At 35.7% G+C, this 13,367-nt stretch overlaps 1 protein-coding gene across 4 annotated transcripts in view; it reads left to right on the forward strand.

The window, feature by feature from the left end:
• Positions 1 to 13,367, forward strand: part of BRAF (B-Raf proto-oncogene, serine/threonine kinase) — a 172,453-nt gene that overhangs the window by 126,126 nt on the left and 32,960 nt on the right. For 2 of the 4 annotated variants that reach the window (XM_081799989.1, XM_081799990.1), the window contains 5 exons: positions 2,262 to 2,298; positions 5,963 to 6,099; positions 6,344 to 6,461; positions 8,319 to 8,403; positions 9,511 to 9,687. In XM_081799989.1, the coding sequence (XP_081656115.1) occupies positions 2,262 to 2,298; positions 5,963 to 6,099; positions 6,344 to 6,461; positions 8,319 to 8,403; positions 9,511 to 9,687 (554 nt within the window). Of the gene's footprint in view, positions 1 to 1,894; positions 1,931 to 2,261; positions 2,299 to 3,705; positions 3,826 to 5,962; positions 6,100 to 6,343; positions 6,462 to 8,318; positions 8,404 to 9,510; positions 9,688 to 13,367 lie in introns of all 4 variants that reach the window. The other 2 variants (XM_081799992.1, XM_081799991.1) reach the window with 2 other exon arrangements.

A 13,367-nucleotide genomic window follows, 5' to 3' on the forward strand; every position in this document is an offset into this window, starting at 1 on the left:
CTATAGATTAAAGCAGGGTTGAGGGACAGTTGTTTTTAATGTGAGAGTCTTACGCATATTTGTAACTTGAGGGAAAGAAGCAAGTGAAGAGAGAGTTGAAAATAACAAAATAGGGAATAATTGATACAGTAAAGTTCCTATGATGTGGAAACCAAGTTCCTCAGAGGCTATAAGGAATTAAAGATGGACATAGCTAGAGCTCTGCAGCTCTTTACAGGCTGTATGATCTTGGGCAAATGACTTAACCTTGAAGCTAGAAGTGTCTGCCTCTTACAGTGGATTGAAAATTCTTATTGTGCCTTGCACATAGTAAGAATTCAGAAATTATAGCTAACATTACTGTGCAAATATTCGTAAATATAGGGGCAGAACAGAATGTTCTCTGACGGCTTCTGTTTTCTCTATCATGCTAAAGGGAAAAAATAATAAGTAAGAAAGGAACTACAGGACATGAGAAAGAGTTTGAAATAGCCAGTATTGGAATAATAGAACATCCTCTTTAACCTAGAACAAATAAAAAGGTTGTTAAGTTGCTTTAAGAACAGATTGAAAAGTAGAAGTTTATGGTGCAGTAAGAGTGGAAAAAGGCAAAATTGGCTGATCCCTGGTTATGGGGAGTCACAAGGCTGGTGCAGCAAAAAGGAAAGGGATGTGGCCTTTCTGCCTTTGTCTTGTTCTTTCTGTCCAGCAGGTCCTCTGCTTCCCGCGCCCCTACATTTCTCTCTATCCCTCAGACCCCAACTCATAGCTCATCTCTTGAAATACTTCACCAGTGATCAGGTCTTATAGTTACTTATTCTTTGAACTTGTGTAGCACTAAGAATCTTTTCACCTGGGGCACCTGGGTGGGTCAGTCGGTTAAGCGTCTGCCTTGGGCTCAGGTCATGATCCCAGGGTCCTGGGATCTAGCCCTGTGTCGGGCTCCCCGCTGTGCGGGAAGCCTGCTTCTCCCTCTCCCTCTGCCTACCACTCCCCCCTGCTTGTACTCTCTGTCTGTCAAATAAATAAATAAAATCTTAAAAAAAGAAAAAAAAGAATCTTTCACCCATACTGTTTATTTGGCGGTTAACTAAGCATCTTTGGCACCTCTTTTGTTTTCTTAAGCTATTATTCTTATATTATTTAATTTCCATGTTTGTATGTCTTTCTTCCACTTAGATTACAAGCTCTCAAGAACACAGAAAGTTAGTGACACCACCAGGATTTTATATTTATTGGTAGCCACACAACCCCTAATACCCTAGCACCTTGTTTGCCAGATATATAAGTATTTGTTGGTTATTCTGTAGAAGATGTTGAAGGCTTTATATAATACATTGAACATGATAGAAATGCATCTGTGGAATTTACTCTAGGTCTTAACCTATAAACAAAAAGCTGCCTGTTTGCAAAGAGCCTTCGAGCCTGTTTAGAGACATTTGGGGCCATTCAATCCCTCATATTTAAGTTAAACTGGGTAAAAAACTAAGTTCTACCTACGAAGGTCCAAATTGCATTGCATTGCCAGTAGACTTGTCCCTCCCCATCCCCAATATTATCTGTTGTAAAAAGCTATGTTTTAATCATAAGGACAGATTTTAACAAAACCCTTGTTTGAGCCATTTTGATTTTTTCCCTTCTCATGTTTCCTTATACATCTGTATTTTTATAATTGTAATCAATGTACATTTAATTTTATTTTTTATCATTATAAACATGTTTCACAATATAAGCTTCATAATTATTTCAGTAGCTGCATAATACTTATTAAATTGATGCACCATAATTTACTCAACCCAAATGTTAGTATGTCTATAATAGGGAAATAATTATTTCTGATTTTTTTAGTATGATGGATAATGCTGCACTGGACATCCTTGTGCATATCATTTTTTCTTCTGAATTATTTCCTTAGGAAAAATTCCCAGAAGTGGAATTACAGGATCAAAGGGTATGAACATTTTATGGCTCTTAACATGTGCCGGTAGAATTTTTTTTTAAGAAGTGACACAGCCATTGGTTTTGAATGGCCTGAAATGGATTTCAGCATTTGATCAGGACTAATAATCCCTTCATTATAGGGTTAGGTTGGAAGTGCTTCCAAATGTTTATTTTATCATGTTGACCAGCTAATTTCATATTCTTTCTGTTTTGTGAAGTCATTATTAAGATAGGTATTATTTTGAATTTACCTTTCTGTTAATGGTTAGTGAAAAGTTGAGTGTTGTTATTACTTTCTTACCATATGCTTTGAATAAATATCCATTACTGTTTATTTGTAGGACTTGATTAGAGACCAAGGGTTTCGTAGTGACGGAGGTAAGTAGTGATTTCCATTAAAAAAACAAAAAAACAAACTCAGAGAAAAATGCAACTGCTTTGCTGCTTGTCTCCTTTATATTTGCTTCTTTCATTAAACACAGACACAGAGAAAAATGTGTAGAGAAAGCCCCAAATATTTTTTGCTTTTCTTTATTATTTATCATTTATATCTAATAAAATTTTAACTGATTTATAAGATGAGTAGAGAAAAAGAGAGAACATAAAAGGGAGTCTTAAATGTACTATCCACAATTTTAAAATCATCAAAGAGAGAGCCTCAACTATTTTACCCACTTTACTGATTTCTAACCATCTCCAAAACTCAAGACGCTAAATTTCCTTTGGGAGCCTCCACTAATACCACTAATTGTTAACAGTTGAGCTTAGAATCAGTTAAAACTTGATTTTCCTAAATCATTCTTAGGAAGAATCCCTTAGATTGCCTGTCACAACTTCTCAGTTTGTTAGAATTGTCAGCCTCTTCTCTTCAGCTTTCTAGAAGGATTTGGAATGCACATTGTATAGAATAGACCCTAATAGAAATCATATTGTCCTCTTATTAGTCCAGTGAATAAAGTAAGTAAATGAGAAATTGAGTTGAGATTCCTTATAGAATTTTCATCAGATATTCACTCTAGCACTCTGTGAAAATTGGGGACATAAAACATTGCTTAAGAAAGTACTTTTAAAGTAAGATTTTACCCCTATATGTTTTCCCAAAAATGGTATTTGAAACTATCTTGAAGATTTCTTCCAGGTGGCCCTCCATGCTTGCTTTTTCAGCTGTCTTCTGTCTAATAAGGAAGACCTGCAGAACCTGTTTATCTTGTTGAGAGTCTCTTCACTGTGACCTGCTTTATCTTCAAAATATCTAAGCCCAGACTTAAAGATATTTTATATTGAATAAACATTGTATAAACCATCTTTTGTTATGTTTCTGTATACCTGTGAACCTGCCACAATGATAACCCTGCCTTATATACTGGATTTAGTGTTCACTTTAGCCTGTAGTTTAAAAAGTTGTGGTTTTTTTCCATTTGTTATTCCGTGAACCCGCCAATTAATGTTGCTGCCAGTTTGACTTTCATATGTCTTAATAACAGTGGCTTTTGATAATTTTGCCCAGTACATCCAGCATTTAAATGTTGCCATCATGTTAGCATCACAGAGTTGACTTAGTCATAAAAACTGCCTGCCTAGTACCAAAAATCAAATGGCATTTCTTGTCCTATGAGTCACTTTATAAAAAGTCATTGGGATTTTATGAAAACAAGCAGAATTTTTTAGACATCCAGAATTATTTTGTACAGCAGGCTTCAGCTCATTTATTCCCATGACTTCTTTCATTTCTTCTGTGTGTCTGTCTTCCTGTGTTTGCCTGCCCCTCTCTTTCTCTTCTAACAGCCCCTTTGAACCAGCTGATGCGCTGTCTTCGGAAATGCCAATCCCGGACTCCCAGTCCCCTCCTACATTCTGTCCCCAGTGAAATAGTGTTTGATTTTGAGCCTGGCCCAGTGTTCAGAGGTAGTTGGGCTCTTCTTTCTTGTTTTCACCCAAAGCAAACTAAATATAAACTACAGATTCTGTTTGTGCCTCACCCTCACAGCGTGTGTTTGTAAGTGTGAGAGTTTTCAGTACTAAATTTCTGCTTGGCCTGGCTGGAATGCTCTGAATGTGCTTCTCACACATACTCACTACCACAAGCTTTCTGTATGCTGTCGTAAATTTTTAAAAGCAAGAAAATTCTGAGCTGAGATGTCCATCTTGTTTTTGTTATATTACTTTTTGGCCTTGATAACTTCTTAAACTCAGTGGGTGGCAATAAATAATGTATGTTGGGGCGGGAGTGTTCTTCAGTCTGAATTACTTTTATTTTAATCTATTTAATCAGTAGCCTTTATGACTATTAATATTTGTTATCAATTTGTGTGGTTTTTAAAAAAGTAAAAATGGAAATCCCAGTTACGAGATTTTGCTAGACTTTTGGCTTTATTTCTGTAATAGCAGGGTTCTTTTTTAAAATGTAGGACATGTACATCTTATATCAAAGGTAGGGAGCATTAAAAAAGGTCTGTAATATATTTGGGATATTTTAGCATACTTTAGAAAATTTGAGGGTTGACACTCTCACTTATGCCCTAATATGAGGGGGAAAGCTAACAGTATAATTTCACTCTTCCATTTCATCTTGCCTTTAATTAGTAGTTAAACTGATTTTCAAAGATTTAAGTCAAAATTCAGACAAATATCTTGCTATAGATATTTTTAAAGAATTACATTTACTGGCTTTTGCTAGTGTCTGTTATTTATTCTGAATGTAGTGGTGGTGTTTCAGATTTTTGCTCTCTCAGCCCAACTGTTTCTCATAAAATCCGTAGAATGGGCTAGAGGTCCTACAGTGCTGAGTAGTGTGACTGAAATAAGTAGTACAGTGCCATCCTCAGTAGATCAGGATTATGAGGCCTGAGCAAGCAGTTAAGGCTTTAGGATGTTGAAAGTTATCAATGGAAATGGATTATGCTCTAGTTAAAGACATTGCAGATGCCATTTTCTCTTAGAAAATTGCATGTAAGATCATGGAAATTCTACATGATGACATGTGTGATGCAGTGATGATAAAATTCTATAGTTTTAACATTGAAATATAGTCATTGGTATCCTTACTCTTTGAAAGATAGTGACACCTGCCTATCCCCAAATAATAATCTTCTTTAAAAAAAAAAAGATTCTCTGGAGATCTTTTTGTTATGTATATGCAGATATTATTGGACATCTCAGTTCTACTTAGCTATACTCAGGCCCTACTAAGAGTCATTGGCCTGAATCCCTCTAAACCAGGTAGATAAACTTGGGATTTTTGCTTAGTCAGCATTTGGAAAAGGATGTGGCCCTGCCAACTGAGTCTACTTACAGTGTACCCATTGGGCTCACTTGGTTGATAGGATATTTCCATTTGTAGTAAATTGGCCAAGAGGCCATACCACTTACTTTGCTCTGACTCTGTATGGGTAGCGATTTTTCAGAAAATCTTGAGAAACCTGCTTGGCTTTGTTTACATTAACTTTGTTATACAGGTAACAAATAATCTTTGTTTAGTAGAATAGGAATCCAGGAACCAATGAACTGACCAATATTTCTAACTATTTAAGAGTTAAATAGTATAGGATTTTTAAAGTTTTAGTGGCTAAATGATAGAGCCAGATATTCTTAACATTAAGGCCATTATTATAATATATTTCCTTTTGGGAGTTTCCATCTGTTTTTATATTGATTGGCTGTTGAGGTAACATAGTTAACAAGGGTGTTTTTAAATTGATTTTACTTCTTTTTATCAAAGAAACAAAAACTTCAGAGTATTGTTTCAGTATTGATCTCTTACTTTAGAAGGATTATTTTTCTTCTGCACTCTGTACCAATAAGCAGAGTTTGTATCTGTAATCAGATGTTTTAAAAGTCATTAAATTGGCCAGAAAACTAAAAGAAATTATAATGCAAATCACCAAATGAGACTTTTTTTTGGCCTGTCATTTCCAAAAGGTGTATATTTAAAGATACGCTGCATTTTTAAAAGAAGTCTAAATCTCTCCCCACCCTCTGCCCCCAATAAATTAATATACTTGATCCTCCTTTAATAGATATATTTTTCATTTCACTAACTTAGGATCAACCACAGGTTTGTCTGCCACCCCCCCTGCTTCATTGCCTGGCTCACTCACTAATGTAAAAGCATTACAGAAATCTCCAGGACCTCAGCGGGAAAGGAAATCATCTTCATCCTCAGAAGATAGGAATCGAATGGTGAGAATATATGATATCTTTTTTCCTCTAAGTTCTTTTGTTTTACAAGTCATAGCTAAATGTAATGTCACCTTTTAGATGGTATGATATATAGTGGTGTATGATACGTCAGTATGTGACACAGAATTCCCTTAATGAAATAAATATAAGAGCTGGTAGTTTTTTGCTTAAAGCATTCCCACACACTGATTTTTGCTCTCTTTTTTGTTTGCTTTGGCATGACTTTTGCACAAATTTTACCAAGAAAACCCTTGGTAGACGGGATTCAAGTGATGATTGGGAGATTCCTGATGGGCAGATCACAGTGGGACAGAGAATTGGATCTGGGTCATTTGGGACAGTCTACAAGGGAAAGTGGCATGGTATGTATGTAATACAGTGACACACAAATTAAAACAGGACATGTTTAACAACTTCTAGAGAAAAATGTCAAAGGGAATATTTACTGTTTGCATCGTTAAGCTATTTTGATCAGATTCAAGAACCCACCAAAGGGTTTCTAACAAAAATTATGGGAAATAAAAACTGGATTCATAGCAACCAGGACTCTTACCATTAGAGTAATAATGTTTAAAGATAATTTCCTCCTAGAGGGAGAGCATATATACCCCGAGATTTTTTTTTTCTTTTAGAAGTCTTTTTGCTGATTTTCTTTGTATTATAAACCACAAGTAAACATTGAAAGTGTACTTACCAAAGGAGGAAATAGCCAATAAACATATTAAAATGTTTAGCCTCATTAGTTATCAAAGAATTGCAAAATCAAAACCTAGAAATCATTATGTGCTTCTCAAGTGGACAGATTTTTTTTTTTAATTGACCATGTTGATAACTGTGATTGTAACACTGCTTGTAGAAAAATAAATTGTTACAAATTTTCTGGAGGGCACTTTGTCAATATGTATATTGAGCTAACAATTCCATTTGTAGAACTACAACTAATTGGACAGAAACAAACAGATGTGTGTGCAAGGATATTCATTAGAGACTTAATGGAAACTGGAAATAAACTTACCTGTTCATTAATAGAGGACAGGATAAATTGATAATCTCCATATATGATTCTATAGACATGAAAGAGTGTGATAGATCTATATTTGTTGATACAGAAAGCTGTCTGTAGTATATTGAATTTTACAAAGCAGCATGTGTAATACTTCATATTATGATACTACCTAGAAATAAATATATAACAAAATTAAAAATGACCATCAATATTTTAGTATATATCTTTTTAGGTTATCTTTTCATATGTATTCATAAATATTCACATTGCATACATATAAAAGCCTAATAGGATGTTTATCAGTATGTTAACAATGACCATATCTGAGTGACAGATTATAAGTGATTTTATGTTCTCAAAATGTTTTTTACTATATTACTTTGATAATCAGGAAAAATCAATAATTACATCAAAGTATAATATATCTGCAAAAAAGTACAATTATTATTGTGTGTGGTTGTAGGTCATTCTCTGTGTAGTATTCATTGTGTGACTATACCATGATTTCTTTTTCGATCTCTACTGTATGATGAGCATTTGAATCGTTTCCAGTTTGGGGCTATTATGAATACTGCTGCTGTGAATATTCTTAGTACATGTTTGGTGAACATATGTTCCATTTTGCTGGGTATATACCTAAGAAAGAATTGTGGGACCACTGGCTATACATATGTTCAGTTTTAGTAGATGCTACCAGAAGTCTTTCAAGTTGTTGTACCACAGTGTGTAAGAGTTCTACCTGTTTCACATGAAATTGTGTTTTTTTAAGTTACAATTTAAATAATTTTCCTAAGCAAAAGAAGGTGATCTGTGGATTTGAAAAACATGTTAAGTACTCTGATAAGGAAATTTTGCAGTTTTCTCTTTTAGCCAAGCTTCACTGGGCCTGTCATTGGTAGTTTCAACATTCAGTTAATAAAAGCATCTAGTTTAATATTGTTAAATAACCAGGAAAATACTGTGGGTACTTAATTGGTTAAACTAAATTTCCAGGGGAAAAACAACATTGGCTATTTTTTTGGATTGATATTTTGAAATACTAATATAGGAGTATCATTGTTCACTTAGTTTTTATCCTTAGAACATTTATATGCAGTTTAATAATGATATGGATTTAAGGTCATGGTAATTAGTGAAAATACCCAACAGTTTTTTTTATATTTTTTAAGTTTAAAAAATTGGAATGACATTTGGAATAACAATTCTTTTTTAGGTGATGTGGCAGTGAAAATGTTGAATGTGACAGCACCCACACCTCAGCAGTTACAGGCCTTCAAAAATGAAGTAGGAGTACTCAGGTGAGCATGTGTGAATTACTGTTTTCCAGAGAAGTTATCTTCATCTTCTGTTTTCCAGTGACAGCTGCTGGTGGCTTTACAGTTTTACTAAAAGTGGATAAAACGGAGCTTGTCTGAGTATATTTTGTCTTTAACTATATTCTTCAAGTGGTGTACAATATTATGTGGTATAACTGATGGAAAAATTAATCCTAGAGTGAATTAATAGAAATACAGTATTCTGATCATGGGAAATCGTATCACCACTTAGCAAAATAATACTCTCAAAATTCTAAACTTACCAGAACATGTTTAAAGATTGTATCAAGCCCTGGAACTTGAGGAACATTAACAAACTAGAGTATATCCAGGCAAGGACAACTTAGACAGTATTCTGGTACTATAACTTTTAGGGGAAAAACAGTCAACAAAACTGAGGATATTTGGATCCATTGAAGGCCATTATGTTCAAGAGGGTACAAACTTACTCTGTTTTATTCCAGAGAGCAGAACAGGAAAGCCAGTGGTGGAAGTTGTAGGGAAATGATTTTTTCTCAACCTCAAAGAACTTTGTAAGACTAGAACCACTTAAGAAACAAAAAAAAAAGGGAGTGGGGGAAATAAGCTACAATCTCAGTGATGAACTTCACATAATTGAAGGTAATTAAGCAACCTCCAGTTGCCCATCTGTGAGGTATATTAAAATTTAAGACCTTTCTGAAAGGGGTAGGATATTAGACTAGACAGTTCCTACAGTCATTTCTAAATTTATCCTTCCGTTGTCTTTTTTTTTTAAGATTTATTTATTTATTTTAGAGCGTGCGCACACGTGAGTGGGAGGAAGGGCAGAGGGAAAGAATCTCAGGCAGACTCCCGCTGAGCGACGAGCCCACTGAGCATAGAGCAGGAGGTGGAGCTCCCTCTCACCACCCTGAGATCATGACCTGAGCCAAAACCAAGAGTCGAATGCTTAACCGACTGAGCTACCCAGGCGCCCCTCCACTGTCTTTTTTAAAATACTTTTTTCTAACAATATCTTACTGATAATTAGTCTGCTTTGGCCCACTTGTTAAAGATTTGCTGAAGTTTATCAAACTTTACTACTTACTGACATTTTTCCTTTTATAGGAAAACTCGACATGTGAATATCCTACTCTTCATGGGCTATTCAACAAAGCCCCAACTAGCTATTGTTACCCAGTGGTGTGAGGGCTCCAGCTTATATCACCATCTCCACATCATCGAGACCAAATTCGAGATGATCAAGCTTATAGATATTGCACGGCAGACTGCGCAGGGCATGGAGTAAGTTCCATTCTGTTAAATCTCTTGTAAAATATTTTTGAAGACCACTGATGGTATTTTAAAGATTTTAGCTAATACTCTTTTGGGTTGCTTTTTAAATTACTGTCTAGTAACAAATGGACACTTTTAACTAATGGCTAACAATATGATACTAAGAAATAAAATAGTATCTCTCTAGTACAGTCTTCAAGAACGTGTATCAAGTATTTGATAGCAAATACCTGACTGCAAATTTATGTTTAGCATGCAGTCATTTGTCAGTGAAGGTTCAGAAAACAAAACAGGCCAAAAAAAAACAACAACAACAACAAAAAAAAACAAAAAAACCCCTACTGAGAAGTCATTAACAGTTACTGAAGTGTACAAAATGATTGTTAAGTTATCCTTTCAAATTATTTTCTCCATGTACCCATATTTATTATTACAAAATGGTCATCTGAGTGAAATAAAGTTAAATGAAAATCTGCATTTTGATCCTTTTTGAGGATTTCAAGCTGAGTTGTTCATATCCATTGAATTTTGCTATGTAATTTAAAAGATCAAAGGTTATTTGAATACAATTTATCATCAGTCAAAATAGGGAACCAACTGGGAGGATAAATTTTGCATGCAACTCTTAAGTACAAATGAAGAGATAAATCAAAAGATAAAACTTAATAAATTTTGAAAGCACTTAGATGAAAAATTTTAAATGAGTAAAATACAAGTTTGGAAGCTCTGTGGGTAGTTTAAAAATATGTATGTGTCTTAAATTTACATTTTATAGTATACAAATGGCTTTCACATGCATAGGTCATTATGTCATTTAATCTTTATAATGCTTTTATAAAGTACATATTTTTATTTGCTTTTACAGATAAGGAAACTCAGGCTTTTAAATGACTATCTAAGGCTGCACATTTAATAAGCAGCAGCAAAGGTGTTTAACTCAGAATCTGACTCCCAAGCCATTATACTTTCCCCATATTCACTATGCTTTTACATTTTAAAATTAGAATAAAAGTGTATCTATGTACTGACATATAGAGAGCTCTCTGACTCAAGATCACTTAGAGCAAGTAAGCATAGGACCAGGACTCAAAATCAGATCTGGCTCTTACATCTTCCCATTGAACTATCACCCTCTCTGTCTCCAAACTGGGCAATATATCTGTAATTTAGAGTGTTTACAAGCCTGTGTTCAGCCAAAATGCTTATTGCAGCAAATGATTACCTATTCAGTAACAGTCCCACTTATCCACTAGACTTAAAACAATCTCAGCCTTTCATATAAGGTAGAATCTGAATCTCTTCAAATCTGAAAGGTATATTAAACTCTTGTAGAGAGTAAACCATGGCAAAAATAGTAAACGTTGATAGAAAAAAAAGCTTATTCTGCTCCCATCCCACCAGTCTCTTCGTTGTTTATTCAGCAAGCCAAGCCTGCTCCCTCTTTATAGCTTTTGTACTTGCTCTTTTTCTCTTTGGGATACTTAGTCCACAGATATCCATAGAGCTTCTCTCTTATGTCTCTATTCAAATGTCACCTTTTAAAAGAAGACTTCTCGGAGCGCCTGGGTGGCTCAGTTGGTTACATGTCTGCCTTCTGCTCAGGTCATGATCCCGGGGTCCTGGGATCAAGTCCTGCGTCGGGCTCCCTGCTCAGCGAGGAGTCTGTTTTTCCCTCTGCTCCTACCCCTGCTCATGCTCTATCAAATAATTAAGTAAAATCTTATAAAATAAAGAAAGAAATATCAAGGAAAGGGAAAATAGTCAAAGAGTAATAAAAGAATAACAAAGGGGAAAGGCTTTTGCTATAAACAGAGGCAACAAAGAACAGTATTAGAAATTGTGATGGGGTAGTGAAGTGCCAGTATTGATAAAGACAAGAAGTAACCATAGAGAGAACATTATCAAAATAGAGTAGTTCTGTAGTCTGGGGAATAGTGAAGAGGCAATATGTTCCCATTGCTTTACAGTCTGAGTTCTGTAAGCATAACCTTGACATCTGTGTACTCTGAAATACTTGGCTTACATTTTCAGGTAACTAACTATGTAACGAGTGTACCTGGTTATGAATGCAGATCATCCTATCAGTTTATCCTAGATTTAATAACTAAAAAAGTATTAGTCATAAATTTTAAGCCTTCTAGCAAGAGTTGTTTTATTACCAGCTTTAACCAAAGAAGATACAGTTCCTATTTTTCCTTTCTGTTCTTTTTTTTTTCTTTTTCCTTTCTGCTCTTAATAAGACAATAACACGCAGCTGGTTTAATATACTGACACATCTTTAGTTTCCAAAGGCTTTGGCAGATGTGGGTTTTCAGATAAGGTGACAGATTTTTGCTGTCTCTTGAAACTCCACTAAAACTATAATCAAGGAATTTTTTTAAGCATGAACTTATAAGGATGGAGACAACAAAGAGGAAGGAAACAAAAACAACATTTTGAAAGCCAGAAAGTAAATGGAGAAGTGGTAATGGACTTAATACACCTAAAAAAGCTAAATCCCTAGTTGGCAATGGGGAAATGAAAACCAGCCTGATTTATACCACGGATTCCTGAAAAGTCTCAGGAATCAGCAGTGCCAGGTATCTTCAGAAGAGGGAAGGCACGTAAGTGAGAAAGCATATCTGATCATCTTCTCTGAATCCTGTCTCCTGCTCTGTGTCACTGGGTGACTGCCTCATCCCTTCCCTGGCAGTAGACTTTTATTCTCTGGAGAGAGGAAAACCAGTTATGTCTGGACTGGGGACATGGACATAGATATTTTACCAGAAACAGGGGGACTGAGTGACTACTTCCTGAAGGATGAATGGAGAGTTTCCCAGCACTCTCTTTTCAGTGATTACCAGAATGCTGGCAGTCAAACCTTCCCCTTCAGGCAGGAGATTTGGAGAGTCTTCTCTGAAGAAACTCACCAGCCAAGGGGGAAAAACCCAGAGGTAGCGACATCAGAGATTCCACCTAGATCACTGTACAGGAAAGTTCAAAAACAAGAAGCCCTCTGTACACTCAAACCTTTCAGACAGTTTGTTGCACCTTCACTTAGTCTGGGTAAGACATTATCTCTGGATCATCGAACATCAAGTGTTAAAGTTTCGGATGCCAGTGACAGAGACCAAAACAAATGGGAGTTTAAAAGGCAACTAGCAGGGCGCTTGGGTGACTCAGTTGGTTTTAAGTGTCTCCCTTCAGCTCAGGGTCCTGGGATAGAGCCCCACATCGGGCTCCCTGCTCAGTGGGGAGTCTGCTTCTCTCTCTCCTCTCTCTGTCCCTCTGCTCCCCACTTCTCATGCTCTCTCTCCCTCAAATAAACATATAAAATCTTCAAAAAATAAATAAAAAGGCAACTAGGAATAAACAAACACAATACAAGGAGCAGAGATGTCCCTCTCCCCCAAAACCCTATTGGTTTCCTCAGAGATGAAAGAAGAGTTTTTATTCATAAAGCAAGAACAGATGGTTTATAAGGAACATTCGGATAATAACAACAATAGCAACAATGTTAAAATGTTGATACTGTAGTCCACTGCAAATTATATGCTTTGCAGTTATTTAAACTTTTAAATGTCTGATCCCTCCTTCCCTGTCCTCCACCATCATTTCACAAAGGACAGAGCAGGGACGCCTGGGTGGCTCAGTCGGTTAAGATCTACCTTCAGCTCAGGTCATGATCCCAGGGTCCTGATATCAAGCCC

This window comes from Leptonychotes weddellii, chromosome 12 (assembly GCF_054177405.1).
Source record: "Leptonychotes weddellii isolate Sample4059 chromosome 12, ASM5417740v2, whole genome shotgun sequence".
Classification (NCBI taxonomy): Eukaryota; Metazoa; Chordata; class Mammalia; order Carnivora; family Phocidae; genus Leptonychotes; species Leptonychotes weddellii.